We start from the raw sequence: 14,439 nt of genomic DNA, 5'->3' as shown, positions 1-14,439 counted from the left end.
AGATGCTCTTTAAGAGCAGATCTGTACTATTCTGATCTGAATGTGGTGAGGCTGGATTTGGGTTGTGGTGGTTGTGGTTTGGTTTTTTTTTTTAAAGCTTAAATCTAGAAGTATTCGATGGCTGGGTATCTTACCTTGAACATGTAACATTACGGCTACTGCAGTTCTTCGGAGTTAACAAAATTGAGAAGGCAAAGAAACAAGTCTAATTACATTAGATTATGGTAACATTATTGCATAAATTAGTGGACATAATACAGCCAGTAAACAACATTGAAAAGAATAAACGTGATGGGAAAGACCATTCTGGACCACTTGTCTATTGAGTTAACATCAGTCAAATCAGGGATTTTGACTTTGATCTGGGATGCCCTTCTTCGTAAGCGTCCTTTTTTGTGAAGCCTATGCCTGTCCAGAGCACTCCTACTGTAGAGGTCTCTGCTGGAAGTGGCTCTTCTGTACTGCAGGTTGGCACTGTCGTACGTGTACGTGGTGGCTCGGGGGTCACGGAGGCTCGTGAACACGTCTGAGCTGCTGACGTCATTTCGTATTTCAAGTGGGCTAAGAAGCATGTTTCCATGGGAATCAACCTGTGTCAAGGAAGGAATGTGAATTAGACAAGTTACTCGGCCAGCCCAAGGTGCTTCCCAGACAGACTGGTACCTTCTGGCTCTACTGCCAAGGTGCTCCTGGGGCTGCAGTGACAGTCATGTCTTGTACAGCGTTGACAAAAGTGAAAAGATACTGAATACACTTTCCTGACTAGTGTGAAATTATCTGTTAAGCATCTAAGTACCTTCTGTCCTGACCTGGCTCCTTGGTCTGGGACCTTTTAATTCAGTTAGTTATCTCACTCTCTGTAAAGTAGGATTTTTCTAATTTTATCTTTAACTTAGATCATGGTCTTTATGAAATACTGATTTTTAATGGCTGGTGACCTGACACCCACAGCTTTCATGTACTCAAGGTGAAAAGAAAATGTTGCTGTCTCTGCCCATTTTATACAGTTTTAGTGTTGTAGATTAGTTTCAAAAACAGTTTTGTAACAATAGGCTCACCTGATGAAGAGCACGTAGGTACACGTGCATTTTATCAGTTATTGTAAAATGCTTGTGATAAGAGTTAATTTTGGGGAATTATTATATTGCAGAGATGGAAATCCCTACTCCCCACAGCATACCATTAACTTGTTCATGTACAGATAAAATAATCCATTTTACTCAATGAAACCTTACATTCTGTTGCATTTTTATATGTCAGTACCAGAAGCAATTGTTTCAAATATCTTTATCACTTACTTTATTAGTGCTATTAGTTAGTCAGGGCACTGTTTTAAGTACCTAAGCAAAGAACTGGAAACTGCAACTGCTATGTACATGTCTGGTGCAAACAATTATATACATATGTATATATAAAATATTTTAATATAATTGCCTTTTTAATGTATGAATGTAATTAACCATGAATGGCTGTATTACTGCAAAGTATTTACCTTTTTACTCATCTTTAGTTTTCTACATGTTTGTAGTAAAACCTCTTTTAGGAAAAGTATTTTTGTGTTTCCAGGATGACTCCTGACTTCTCCATACAGGCTTCCTAGATGTTTCAAATTCCCAGATATTTAAATATCCACTGTAGCTCATATGAGGGAAATGCACATCAGGACACAGACCTCTTAAATGAAACTTCAAAGACTTTTCCTTGCAGCTTGACTATTACAATTGTTTTTTGTAAACTGTGGTGTTGGACCTACCCCATATATATTACAATCTATACCATGGCTGTCTGGGGATGCTTTTATACGAAGAAATATTCTTGTGAAGCACTGGTGATATGCAATGCTTTTTTCACATGCTGAGCTTTACATTTTTAGCAAGACATAGCAGAGCTAGGAAATGGTATAATAATCTACAGCAGGTTTGAATTCTTGTTCAAGAAAAAACTCCAAGCAGAGCACATGGGGAAATCCAGGCTCTGGGGTTTGCTGCAGAGAAAAGCTGGAAGCCAGAGAAAGCCTCGGTTCCACCTGGCAATGTGGAAGATGTTCCTTTCCATCGCCGGAAGAAGAAAACCTTGTGTGATGACTGCTGGCATATTTACACTCTGCCAGACTAAGCACTTACTAACTGAAAACAAAGTTGTGAAGGGGCTATTTGTACTAAAGCCACCCAGGAGAGCTGTGGAGAAAAAAAGTCTTCCAAATGGAGTAATAAGTCACCACAGGTATAAAATGCCCTAGTCACGTTTAGCAACGGATTCTGTACACGCTGAAATGAGCATTCAGTGGGAACATCCCAATTCCCACCACTGTTTTGGTGGAAAAGATCACATATTCTGGGTTTGAGAGGCCAGCTGTTCACAAACCAGCATGGTGTTTGCAATCTTTACTTGAGATATGGGTTACCCAGTTTATACCTTTTAGGTCAAATTTTCAAATTTAAGCAGAAGGAAGATCTAAGCTAGGGTTCTCTACTCTCCAGAGGACTGCCATAACTATGGGACTATACATTACTCCTAAATTCTGACATTTTCTGTGGAAAAAGCAATGATTTCAGAGTTGTCTCCATGTAAAAAGAGAATTTTTTTTAATTCTCAGAAGTTTTGATAGGTCAACCTTGTATTCCCAGTTTTACAAAATAGCTCTTTGAGCTCTCTTTGATTACATAATCTAATGTTTAAGCTAATTGACTTTAGTGTTATAATAGTAGTAACAGTAGTGCAAGCATCATTAAGCAGTTATTATGACTTCTCTTTTGTGAAGACAACTCATGATTGCCTACAATCTGAAGTGATTCATAGGGATGTTTCTTAAACTAACACACCCTGACAGTTTATTATAAGCCAAGCAGCATATGGATTCCCACTTTAGGTGTTATGAATGAACCTGTTATGTTTTAAAATTAGTTTTATTTAAATCATTTTAGCCTGGATGATTTGTATAGAACACAAAGCAATTCAGTCTTTGCAATTCAGAGCAAAGGACCTTACGCTGATCTTGAATAAATTAGCTCAGAGAAGTATAAAAGCTCTTCTTATGTACCTGTGTCAAATTCTCTGCTTGTGAAACATGAAGCCGGACTAATAGTTAATTTCACACATAGTTAAAAACCGTGTCAGAACTTATTGAAATTCACTTAAAAATATTCTTAAAACTTGTGCAGCTGAGGTTTTGTTACTGAAGCACAGGAATTCTACAAATTCCCATAGGAATCTGGAAAATACACAGATTGTTAAGTGAAGCCCAAAAAACCCTTGTTATTAGTTTTTTTATGCAAATGGTAGAACGAATTAACAGCAAATATGCACACAGTAAAAGCTGTACATTTTCTGTCTTTAAATCTTTTCTCCCTTACTTAATATGAGGTTACCTGGGACTTGCCATTGGTCCTGTGCTGGAGGAAGCCTGTGCATCAGAAACAGTCCGCAGGCTTTAACTCACTCCACTCCATGTCTCAGTGATGAGACTCTTTCCCCACATCAGGGATGTACTGCAGTTGTACACAGCCTTTGACACATTTGCATCAGATGGCATGGAAAAAAAACGGGGATGGAAGAGACAAGGCTCTGTCTACTCAGTTTTCTGGCCCACTAGCTGGCTGCCTGCTTAGTATCTCAGTCCCCTCCTTAGGTAGGAAAGATGAGCCATATCAAGCCCAGAGTAGTTCTTCCTTGCTTGCATATAGCGTGTTTATTCTTTCAAATACCACCTTGTCATTCTTTAACTGGAATGTCCTAAATTTTATTACATAAACCAACCATTGCTCAGATGAAAACAGGATTTCTTGCTTAACAGATATTCTGAGCCTAAATATGTGTTTGCATGAACATATACGCTTTGCTTTGTTTGTACATTTTGCCTAAAGTTGTAGAAAGCTGAATTATTGTTATATTTTTTCCTTTGAACATATCATGAAGAATATGTGAGGAGAATGTCAAAGCATCTAAAGCTGACGTTGTGTTAGTCATCGGGTATAATTATCGAAGTTTAAATATTCCTCAGATGCATATATGTGGTGATGCTTCTTGTAAGGACATTTGTATCTATATTGAGTGTGTATCTATATTGAGTTTATAGATTTTTAATTCTCCATTTGCACTGGAACTACCTAAAGCCTAAATCAGCACAGGTACATATATATGAATCTTCATCAGTGATGGAAAAGCCTTGATATGTGCTCAAGAAATATAAAAAGAAATAATAATCTGGCTTGTATGTTTACTCAGAAAATGAGTTTCCTGCTTAGGAGCATCAAATGATATTGTAATGTAAAACAGATAAAGTAATAAAAAAACCCCAAACAACGATCCTATGTTGACCACATAAAACATAGTCAGACAGCTCTAGAGGAAGAGCATGTTGGCATTCCTTGACAGAGAATGGGTCTCAAATGCTTAGTGCTGTCTGGAATGAGTTTTTACCTACATACTTTCTTTATGTTAACTGTTGGGAGATAAAAGGTAAGAACTTTTATTTTACCTCAATACAAAACTATTTTGTCTTTCTCTTAAGATGAAAGATTCAGGGCCATGTTACTCTACGAGCTGTCTTGTTGGAACAAATACAGTAGTGTTATCACAGTCTGATCTGCAAAGAAACAGGTTATGCTCAGCAGGGATATACTTATTCAGGTGTGGATTTACTTGAAGGTTTGAGCTAATTGTGTAGTTATGTGCTCCCTCCTTTTTCTCCTTCCAGTAGCCACTGTACTGGGAACTTGTATGTCTTCCTTGGAGACCGTAGTTTGAAAGGAAGGTGTGATGCTGTGCAGAACTGGGGAGCAAGAGACCATCTATCACCTGCCTTGCGTTGCCATTTATGAACCCTTTGATGGGTCAGACCCTTTCCCACTCACGTTGTGATTGCATCCTACCTCTTTTTGATGCTTGAGACATCTTCTGTGTAATGATTATTCACATTTTAATTGTCTGTGGAAACAGAAGCAGTTGCATGCATAGACTATGTAAATATTTTCTTGTTGGATGGTTTGTCTTATTTATCCATAAATTATCCAAAATTTATGGTGATTTCCTCTGTGACAACTAGCTTCAACAAATGGACAAGGAGATATAAACAGTCTTTATGCTTTATTCAGAGAAACGGAAAGATTGTTTACTACAAATTAGTATTTTTTTGCATATTAAAAATGAAAATGGCATAAATTGTGGAACTGGAGAGGCTTTATTTCCACCTTCTTCAGTCTGTAGAGCAAGGAACAGCCACATATGAAACAGCAGTATGGCTTCATTTTCCATATGCTCTTCTCTATACTGTGTTAATATCATGGTCAGTTTGCTGAGCGTTGCTCACATGTGTAACGCTTTTGTTGTCTGGTGAAGGAATTTGAACTCTTTTAGTCGTGGGCGTTGTATGTCAGATGGGAATGAGCAATATCTTCACCTGGCACGAAGAGAGGAAGCACTGTTACATATCTTCTATTGGTTATAGGTCTCTGTATGGATAAGTGGTATGGGTGAAGAGTAAAAGGGAAAAAAATATCCTATAGTTGTATATACTTACATACATTATACATACTATACATTTTTGCTCTGAAAAAACTTCCCCCTGCTCTGGTACAGACATCATAATACCAGTGAAAAATCTCAAAACATGATGGAGAGGGGCTGGGACCTGTCTTCACTAGAGGTCACATAACCTTACTGTGTCTCAGTGCTCCGGTCATGTGCACTCTTCCTGCCAAAGACAGAAATATGGCTGTTGGACATCAGCATTTCCATGCTGAGTAAAATGAATGCTCACAAGATCCCACATCAATGTATCTCCAGTGGGATAACAAAATCCAATGATATCCATTCACATGTGTGTGTCTGTGTATATATATGTATCTAAAATCACAAACCTCCACTGTACAGGCAGAAAGCGGTCTGTCCACTTAAAGCATTCTCAGTCTCAGAATGGAATTGCAGTCTAAAGTGTGAACACTTACAAATCCTGGTACAAAGTGTGTATGCCTTCCATTTTCTGCCAGAAAAATGCCGGTGTATGCATGTGGTGCTCTGAAAAGTTCAAGTGTGGTATAAATACTTTCCATCCCATTCTGAGTACTGGTGTCAGTTTAATCTTTGCCAGTGTAACATTTAGACAAAAGCTTTTAGTGGTGAGTTAGGGCTTTTTGTTAGTTAAACAAACTCTCCAAATATGTAGGAAAAAGAGCTTACCTGGACTCTCATCCTTTACACTTTCTCATCCTTTACTCAGTTCAGTGCATTGAGGCCCATGTAGCCAAGGCTGACCTCGGAAGAAGTGTTGCTTCCTTCTTCATCATTAACCCTTGCTGTGCTTCTTCTCACCTAGGCTGGGTTATCTCAGAAGCTGTTGGAGGTGGCTTGTCAGAGTTTGGGATTTTTCGTTGGGATTTTCCCTTCCTTATCTTCCATAGAAATGGACAGACAGTGTCTGTGCACAGCAGTCTGTAATGGGGTGGCTTATCTCCTCTGCTCTGTGAAGGACAATACTTTGTGGGACCTTGGAGACTGCTGCAACCCTGAACTGAATTTGTGCACCCACTGTAACAAAGCATCTCCTACACATTGGGACAGCAGGTAAGGACTTTTAATGGGCTCATGAGTTCACTGAGGCTGAGGACATGCCGACTTTGTTAATGATGTTTAGCTGTAGTGGTATGGCTGCCGGGACACAAGACACACAACTCTAGAACTAATAAAATACCACAGAGTTTCTGAAACGAACTTCCTGACATGTACATGAAATTGCAACCATCCATCAAGCTAAAGTCTTACCTGTTATAATTTTATGTGTCGGTCTCATTCTTCAAGCTGAACAGAGGGCTCAAATACAGTTTTGTCCAAATGTTATCACCTCAGGCCACAACAGTACAGAAGTTTATGGGACAGCCTGGGTAAGATCTCTATAATACTTGGATGTAATATATTGTAAGAAAAGCAGAGAACAGAAGAAAATTTTTGGCTCATTAGGATATGTATTTTCCTCTGAGTCAGACTGAGCCAAATACACCTGACGGAAATATTTATTCCGAAAAACTGAAAAAATACCTGGAATAGTTTTATAGAAGTTTGTAAGTGCTCAGTGATGTACTGCTAAATTAAACTTCTCCCTGTTAAAAAAATGTCCATAGTATTAATTCCTGGAGTTTGTCTGATTAAGAGGGAGTAGCTGTGGTCTGCTTGAATTGAGCCCAAGGGAAAAATCTGAACAGCTGTGAAAGCTGTTATAAACTAGCAGCATCCTCCTTGTGTTCCTGGAAGCTCAGTGGTGTGGGCTTCATTCAAGACTCACTGAAGCAACAGTTTCTGTCTTTGCTTTCTATTTTTGGAGAAGTTTCTGTGTGTAAAGAGGAACTATATAATAAACATTTCTTCTATACCACATTCTATAGCAAAGAAATATACAGTTCAAATGGTAAATATTTAACTTCCTTGTACTCCTTGTATTTCTTCTGTGTGCAAAGAAATTCTTGTTCTGAATATTCATTTGCATTTTCTATAGTTTCTTACTCTGTTTTCAGTTGAAGATGGAACAAACCATATGTTGCTGTAATCTCCTTGAAATACGATTTTTCTCCAGACAATCTTAAATGCTTTTGCATATGTGTTCAAACTGCATTTATCTCTATCATCATATACATCAACATTGTCACAGCAGAAATAATGTTTGAAAAGTTAGCTTGAACATTTTACCTGGACTCTATTTGTCTCCAGTCTGCTCTTCTCGCCTGTAGCATGTCCTGTCCTGCCTGCTGCCTTTTTTTGACGTTGGGGTCCTTTCCCAAAGAATATGTAGTTTACAAAGGCATATTCCAGCAAGGCCAAGAACACAAACACAAAGCATCCCATCAGGTAAATGTCTATTGCCTTGACATAGGGAATCTTTGGCAAGGTCTCCCTGAGGTGGGTGCTGATAGTGGTCATGGTCAGCACAGTTGTGATTCCTGTGAAAGGAAGAAAAAGACATTGACTAACAAGACAGGGAAGGAGATTTGAGCGTGAGAGGCGTAATGGCAGCATTGCCCAGCTACCATGCACTTATACAGATGGCTTAATTATGTGATCAGATTCTTAACAGCGAAGGGAATGTGTTTTGCAGGACTGGAAAGGAAGATATCCTTGCAGGCCTGCTGATACACCTTCCTCGGCTTTCCAAGCAATGGAGGGTAAACGAAATAGCCTTCAAAATCCCACACTGTCTTGGTACATCTTGCTTTAATTTTTACAATAACTCTGCTAGGGAACATGGTGTTAGCTGACCTTGATAGCAAAGAGTTGATCACTGTTCTTTCTAGGTGACGAAATGCTTCTCACTTTATTTACAGCAGTAGCCCTTCTTGAACCCATAGGGTGGCTTGCATTGCTCTGGGGAACTGGAATAATTATCTAGCTTTTGACGGATAATGGAGGATTGAAAGGAGAAAGGGAAACTTTATGATAAAGCAATGGTTTTTGATGAAGAGAGTGACATATATGCTTGTATCAAAACAGCTTTTCCTATTAAAGGGAAGCTTGCAAGTAAGCATTTTCATCTCATTGTGTTATCCATCACTGCATGATTCTTTTTCTTTACTGTTTTTCTTTTTTGCATTTTGTTTTAGCTGGATGAAATTATTTTTAGTCTGCTTTAACCACAGGTCATTAATGCATCTAGATAATAGCTCTAGGCACAGGTGTAATGAGTTGAATTTACAGAGGTGGGACAAAATAGAGGTGGGACAAAATGGCTTTCTGTCATTAGCATTTGAAAAACATATCTGTCTTAAAGCACAGACGGCAGCAGAAGATCTTGGTTCTTATGGAAAGCTGTAGGAAGGAACACGGCATGGGAAATAACCAACTACGTAGGTAAAACAGGCTTATTTGGTGTAAGCTGGTATATCTCCCCTGATGTCAGTAGGATCTTGAGTATTCATTCCAGCCACACATGCGGCCAGAGAGGATGCTTTTTAACATCAATGAAATGTTGATGCAGCACAGTGTAGACATCCTTAGACACCCAAATTAGACCTTTATGCTAGTTTGGAAGCAAGATACTTTTGGTCTGATCCAAAGACCATTATGGCAACTGGAAGTCAGTCAGGATCCCAACCTAACTGCAGAGCAAGAACTTCAGATGTAGACAAGGTGACACCTGCCTGCCTTCCTAACAGCAAAGACCCTACGCTGCATGTGTGACATCACAATAAATGCTGCTGCAATCAGTGTATGGACTTGGTGCTACTGTATTCAAAGGCAACAAGTATCTGTGTAGGTCAGTGATTTTGAAAAGAAGTTACCTAGAGCAACTCTGGCTGCAGAGGCATCATAATTGATCCAAAAAGATACCCATGACAGAATGGTGATCAGCGTGGAAGGCATATAGGTTTGCAAAATGAAGTATCCAATATTTCTTTTAAGCCGGAAGCTAAGTGATAATCGAGGATATGCTCCTGAAAGAAAGAAGTCATGTAATGACTAATGCCTAACAAAAGTTACACTGATATTTCTGGGTTGGGGAAGAGGGGGGATCTCTTTTAACTAACCAGTGCTTACCTGTTGTAAATTCCACTCTCTTTGATACCATCTTGTAATCAACAATAGAAAATTGTGGGAGTTCGATGTTATTAACTCCTGTTACTGCTGACTCTCCTCCATTCCAGTAAAATTCAATATCATCAGTAGTGTATCCATCTGAAACAGAGGCACAATTTGATTATTGTTTTTTCTTTTTGTTTTATTAATTGGCTTAAATAGTTGTGGTTAAAGTGGAAGGAGCTGCTGTTAATCAGGAATTCAGCCTTCTGTTGTGTGACATTTCTGTTATACAGAAGCCACGTAGCCTTGTCCCAGGGGAAGCTTCTAGGTATGGAAAGGGAGAAGACAAAAAAACAAGGACAGAATTTAAGATTAAAGATCAATTTTTACCTAGCTCTAACACTACTACTTGTCATTCAGGCTTGAGTTGGTCACTTTACCAACAGACTGATATAACATCATCAAAACTTTTAAACTCTCTAGGAGGAGCTCTGACAGTAAATACCAGGTTCTGTTCCCAACTTTGCATTTGATTTCCTATGCAGGCTGTGACAAAATACAGAGTTTGAAGCCAATGGAGGCAAAGATGATTCTAGAAGAATTCAGGTGCCTGTACTATTACCTGACAATGTCTGTCGGAGCTGTAGGTATCCCTTTGATACTCATGCAACATTTTATATTTTAATTAGACCATGCTATCTTTGATCTTCTGTTATCACAGAACTATTTCCTATCAACTTCAGAACTAACATGTTTCTTTTCTTTCCTTTTAACAGCAATGTTGATTATTTATCATTTAATTAAAAATTAATTTGCCATTGGGAATGTTAACATTATTGTTACCATTTTCAAAAACATTTTGATGAAACTCAATAGTGACTGAGTTTCAAAAAAACCCCTCATAATTGATGACATTTTTGAAGTAATATTTAAACTGGTTCCAATTTATTGCATTTTACTACTTTCTCCAGATATCTACCAAAGGAAAGAACAACATCTCATCTATTTTTGACTTTTCCCTCAGGTGTTAGATTTAAACAGATTTAAATCATATAGCATAGATCAAACAAAAGCATATGTTTGAACTCAAAGATTTAGAAAACTTGACAGTGGTTTTGCCAGCTGAACCAACTGTAGCATCAGAAGCCTCTACAGTGTTAGGAACTTGTCCTTTCATATGCAGCAGTAATGCAATTTCTAGCTAGGGAAATTAATCTCGAGATGTCTTTTCCTATGATAGTGCCTGGTAATAGCCTCATCTCTGGAAGGCTGACCACATGCAGAATGGGTCTGTAGAGCTAGTTTCCCTGGTGACAGAGAAGTTCTCACAACTTGCTGCCAGGCTCAGGGGACTGCTCAGAAAGTCTGCAGTTATTGAACAGCTATCTTTTGATGCAAACACACAGTGACAGGTTGAACAAGGTTAAGTATTCACATATCTTATTTGTGAACTGCTCAGCGCCATGGTTTGCTATCTGAATTGCTCCCGAAACTGTACTAACCTGTGTAAAGTGAATTGCTGCTGTTTGCTTAAAACTGTGCTTCCCTGTTACTTATGCTAATTTTTTTGAAATGAACCATCCCAGGACTGTCACACAGGGCTCTCTGCATGGCTGGTTTTCATTCCTTCCAGGTAGAAGCCAAAAGCTTTTTATGCAAAACATCAAGGTAGCTGCTTGGTAGTGGGTCTTCAGTAGCTGCTTTAAAAGAATTGCACACAAACCATGGGGCCAACATGAGCTACATGTAGGGTGTAATACCGAGTGATTGAAGAAGGGAATGAAGACTGTTAAGTCTGTTTGAAAGGCCAAGACTAAGATTGTCAGAGAAGTGTTAACTTTATTTTCTTGTAAATCTGTATTATAAAAAAATCTCCCTTGAATGTTTTCCTGTTTTAAAAAAGATGGAGCAAACCAGAAGAAATGGTAAAAACTGTCATCTCATACTGAATGGATATTGATCATGTGTAAACTTGGTACCACACAGATATCTTCTACATGAGGTAACACTCATAGCTATTCTTTGTCTTTAGGGGCTAGAATAAAAAAGAAAGGTGCATCACTACCTAGATGTTGCATAGGTACTTGCTGCAAAGTCACAGGTGAAAGTTTAGATGTGAGAATCCTGGATTCTGCTTTAGGGTTTGGAAGAAAATGGTGACCCTGATCCTTCTGTTCTCTGCCATCATCACCTGGGGTCCTTTTCACACCCCTCCCTCCAATTTTGCTCTGATTGTGCTGCTTCCTCCACCGGTGTGTGCTGGGAGCCAGGGCAGAGAGAGGAGCCGTCTCCATTCCTCAGCAAGTCCTGACTTTATTTGCTCTCTCTTTAGGCAGTCTCTGCCAGCCTCTCTGAAGTTCCTCTGCCTTCTTGACAAAAGAGGGAATAGTTTGGGCACCTTATTGCAAATAAAATTCCCTTCCCCAAAGGTGAATTATTATAGATTTACTTGTTAAACCACAATGATACCAAATAAACACCTGGGATATCACAGGGCAGATTTCAAAAAGAAAACAGGCACAACTTCCCACAAAAGGATTGCACATGTACAGTGTGTGGTGCTGCTGGACCTTTGCAAAAACAGAATACGGGAGTTTTGGAATGTAGGCAAATGTGCTTTTCACTAGTCTTGAAAAGGTTTCTTTGACTTTGGCTACTAAATGAAAAGTCGAACTACAAGTTATAAAGTCAACTGACCAAAAGCAAGAACCTTGCATGGAAGATTTCAGCTGATGACAAGCCATCATTGCTGGCAAGCCATGTCTTTAACCTTTACAGATTTAAAAAAGACTTCCAAATACTTCAAAAAATGGATCTAGTGTGAGCTACTGCTGTTCCTAATATGCTGATATGTTCCTTGAATTTACTCTGGTTAAAGATGAGGGAAATTATGAGAAAGGACTAGGAGCATTCACATTTGTTAGCTCTCTTTTTAGAAGAGTAATTGAGCAGGAACATCTTCCAGTGGTTTTGTCTAGAGAAAACCTCAGTACAATCATGATTTCCTTGACAGTCATTGTAATAACTCTGCTAGACACTAACAAGGTATAAACTCTCTGAGGCAGTCCGTTCCCTGATGTGATATGATTTTTGTTGTGTGACACCCTTCATTATGTGCTTTGCACATTGTTCTAGGTGTGTGAGCAGCATTGCTTTCATGGCTGACGATGACTCACAGGTGCAGGCCTTGGAGGCCTGCATGTTCCACAGGCGTTGACATTGCTTTTTGCTTTCCAAACGAGCAAACTCAAGAGGGACACAGCTGGCTGCGGTATAAAGACTGGAACTGATCTCAGCTCTGAACAGGGTTAGCAGAGGACAGATCACTCCTTTTTGAAGTGTATAGTGCCTTTAAGTGAGGAGAAGCAACGATGTAAATTAAGAAACATTCAGTGTGGAGCAGCACCAGCTTCTGGCTAGCAGGAAGCGCTAAACCATCATTTCTGGCAGCATATGCCTTTAACATTTACAATGGAAGAAAAGTATTTCAGTGATGGAAAAAGTGAGTCTGGTCTGTGCAGTGGCCAGCTCCAACAGGCTGATTTATTCACTGAACTTATCTGTACTGCCCAGGTATTCCTTCGGCAGCTTTTTTCCCATGTGATCTTCTTCCCTCTGGGTACGTATCCGTGTCACTGCTTTAAAGGGATGCCTCTGCTTTTGTGACAGAGAGAGCAGTGCTTACAACTGGGCGGTGATGTCTGAACACAAATGTCATAGAAGCCACATACTGGGAACATGAAATATTTCAGTTATGTTCATAATTGCTGTCAAGAGTGGTTGCAACTTTAACCGTAGAAGTCTAGAATTCCTTCCCCAAGTATCTAAGACATCAATGATATTTAACCGATTTAGTAACACGACTTAATCTCATTCAGTTATGCCCGTTCCCCCAAAGCCAGAATCAGTTTCTGGGCGCGGGGCCCGCCTGTGGCCGAGCTCCCGCCGCGCTCCCCTGTCCCCACGCCCGGCGGCCACCAGGGGGCGACCGCGCTCCGCGGCGGCGGCCGGGCCCGCGCACCGCCCGCCCCCCCCGCCAGCTGCCGCGGCCGGCGCCCCGTGGCGGGCTCGGCCCCGGGGCAGCCAGGCCCGCCGGGGCCCGGCCCTGCGGCCCCGAAGGGGTCTCGCCTTTGCCGAGTCGGCCAGGGCAGCGACCGGTCCGCTTCTGCGGAGAGCCGCGGTCCCGGAGGGGGACGCGCGCCGGGCCGCCTGGTGCGGGCGGCTGTGTGTCACGGCTGTGTGTCGCGGCTGTGTGTCGCGACTGTGTGTCACGGCTGTGTGTCACGGCTGGGCTCCCCGCGGGGGCTGCGAGGGGCTTTAAACCTAGTTGGTCGATATTCCTGGCGCAAACATGGCCTGATTTCTGGGCTGACCCCCCCAGCAGTCTAGCCCGCTTAATCAAACAGTTTTCCCAGGATTGCTGCGTGTGATTTTGTTGATCTAAATAATAAGTCATCGCTAAGATTTTTTTTAATTAATAAAGGTCCCGTGAAAATTATTCGATCTATTTAAGCCTTTGTTTGCTTGCTAGATTCTTTTCCGGCTTTAAAACCATTAAAATATGTTTAAATGCCCATCTTGAGATATTAAGCTTCTGCTTCCTAGAAAATAATGTCTAGAAATGATTATACGGTCCTTGATGTGCCAACACTTTTTTTTTTTTTTTTTTTTTTTTTTTTCTTTTAGACCAGCAGCTGAGATTTTAAGTGAGAACACTTAGGCAGAAGTACCACAGATCTAAAAAGTAACTAGATTCAAGCACGGCAAGAAATAGGTTATGTATAAATCTTGCTGTTCACAGAAAAATAATATTTTCAAAATGTTGCTGACATTGTGATATAGCTGAAGTTAACAGTCTATTAGATCTTAATGTCACCAGGCTGTTTTATTTTCCACTGCAGCACTTACCATCTCAAATACCTCTGGGATACATAAAGA

General features: G+C 40.1%; 1 protein-coding gene across 7 annotated transcripts in view; it reads right to left on the bottom strand.

The window, feature by feature from the left end:
• Positions 1-242: 242 nt before the first annotated feature.
• The window catches only part of GABRB1 (gamma-aminobutyric acid type A receptor subunit beta1), a 137,511-nt gene continuing 123,314 nt past the window's right edge, over positions 243-14,439 (bottom strand). For 2 of the 7 annotated variants that reach the window (XM_074866128.1, XM_074866130.1), the window contains 4 exons: positions 9,520-9,657; positions 9,264-9,416; positions 7,678-7,928; positions 243-590 (listed from right to left, as the gene is read on the bottom strand). In XM_074866128.1, the coding sequence (XP_074722229.1) occupies positions 243-590; positions 7,678-7,928; positions 9,264-9,416; positions 9,520-9,657 (890 nt within the window). Of the gene's footprint in view, positions 591-5,068; positions 6,459-7,677; positions 7,929-9,263; positions 9,417-9,519; positions 9,658-14,439 lie in introns of those variants that run through there. The other 5 variants (XR_012628670.1, XR_012628671.1, XM_074866129.1 and 2 more) reach the window with 5 other exon arrangements.

This window comes from Strix uralensis, chromosome 4 (assembly GCF_047716275.1).
Source record: "Strix uralensis isolate ZFMK-TIS-50842 chromosome 4, bStrUra1, whole genome shotgun sequence".
Classification (NCBI taxonomy): domain Eukaryota; kingdom Metazoa; phylum Chordata; class Aves; order Strigiformes; family Strigidae; genus Strix; species Strix uralensis.
This window is presented reverse-complemented; position numbering and strand designations above follow the sequence as displayed.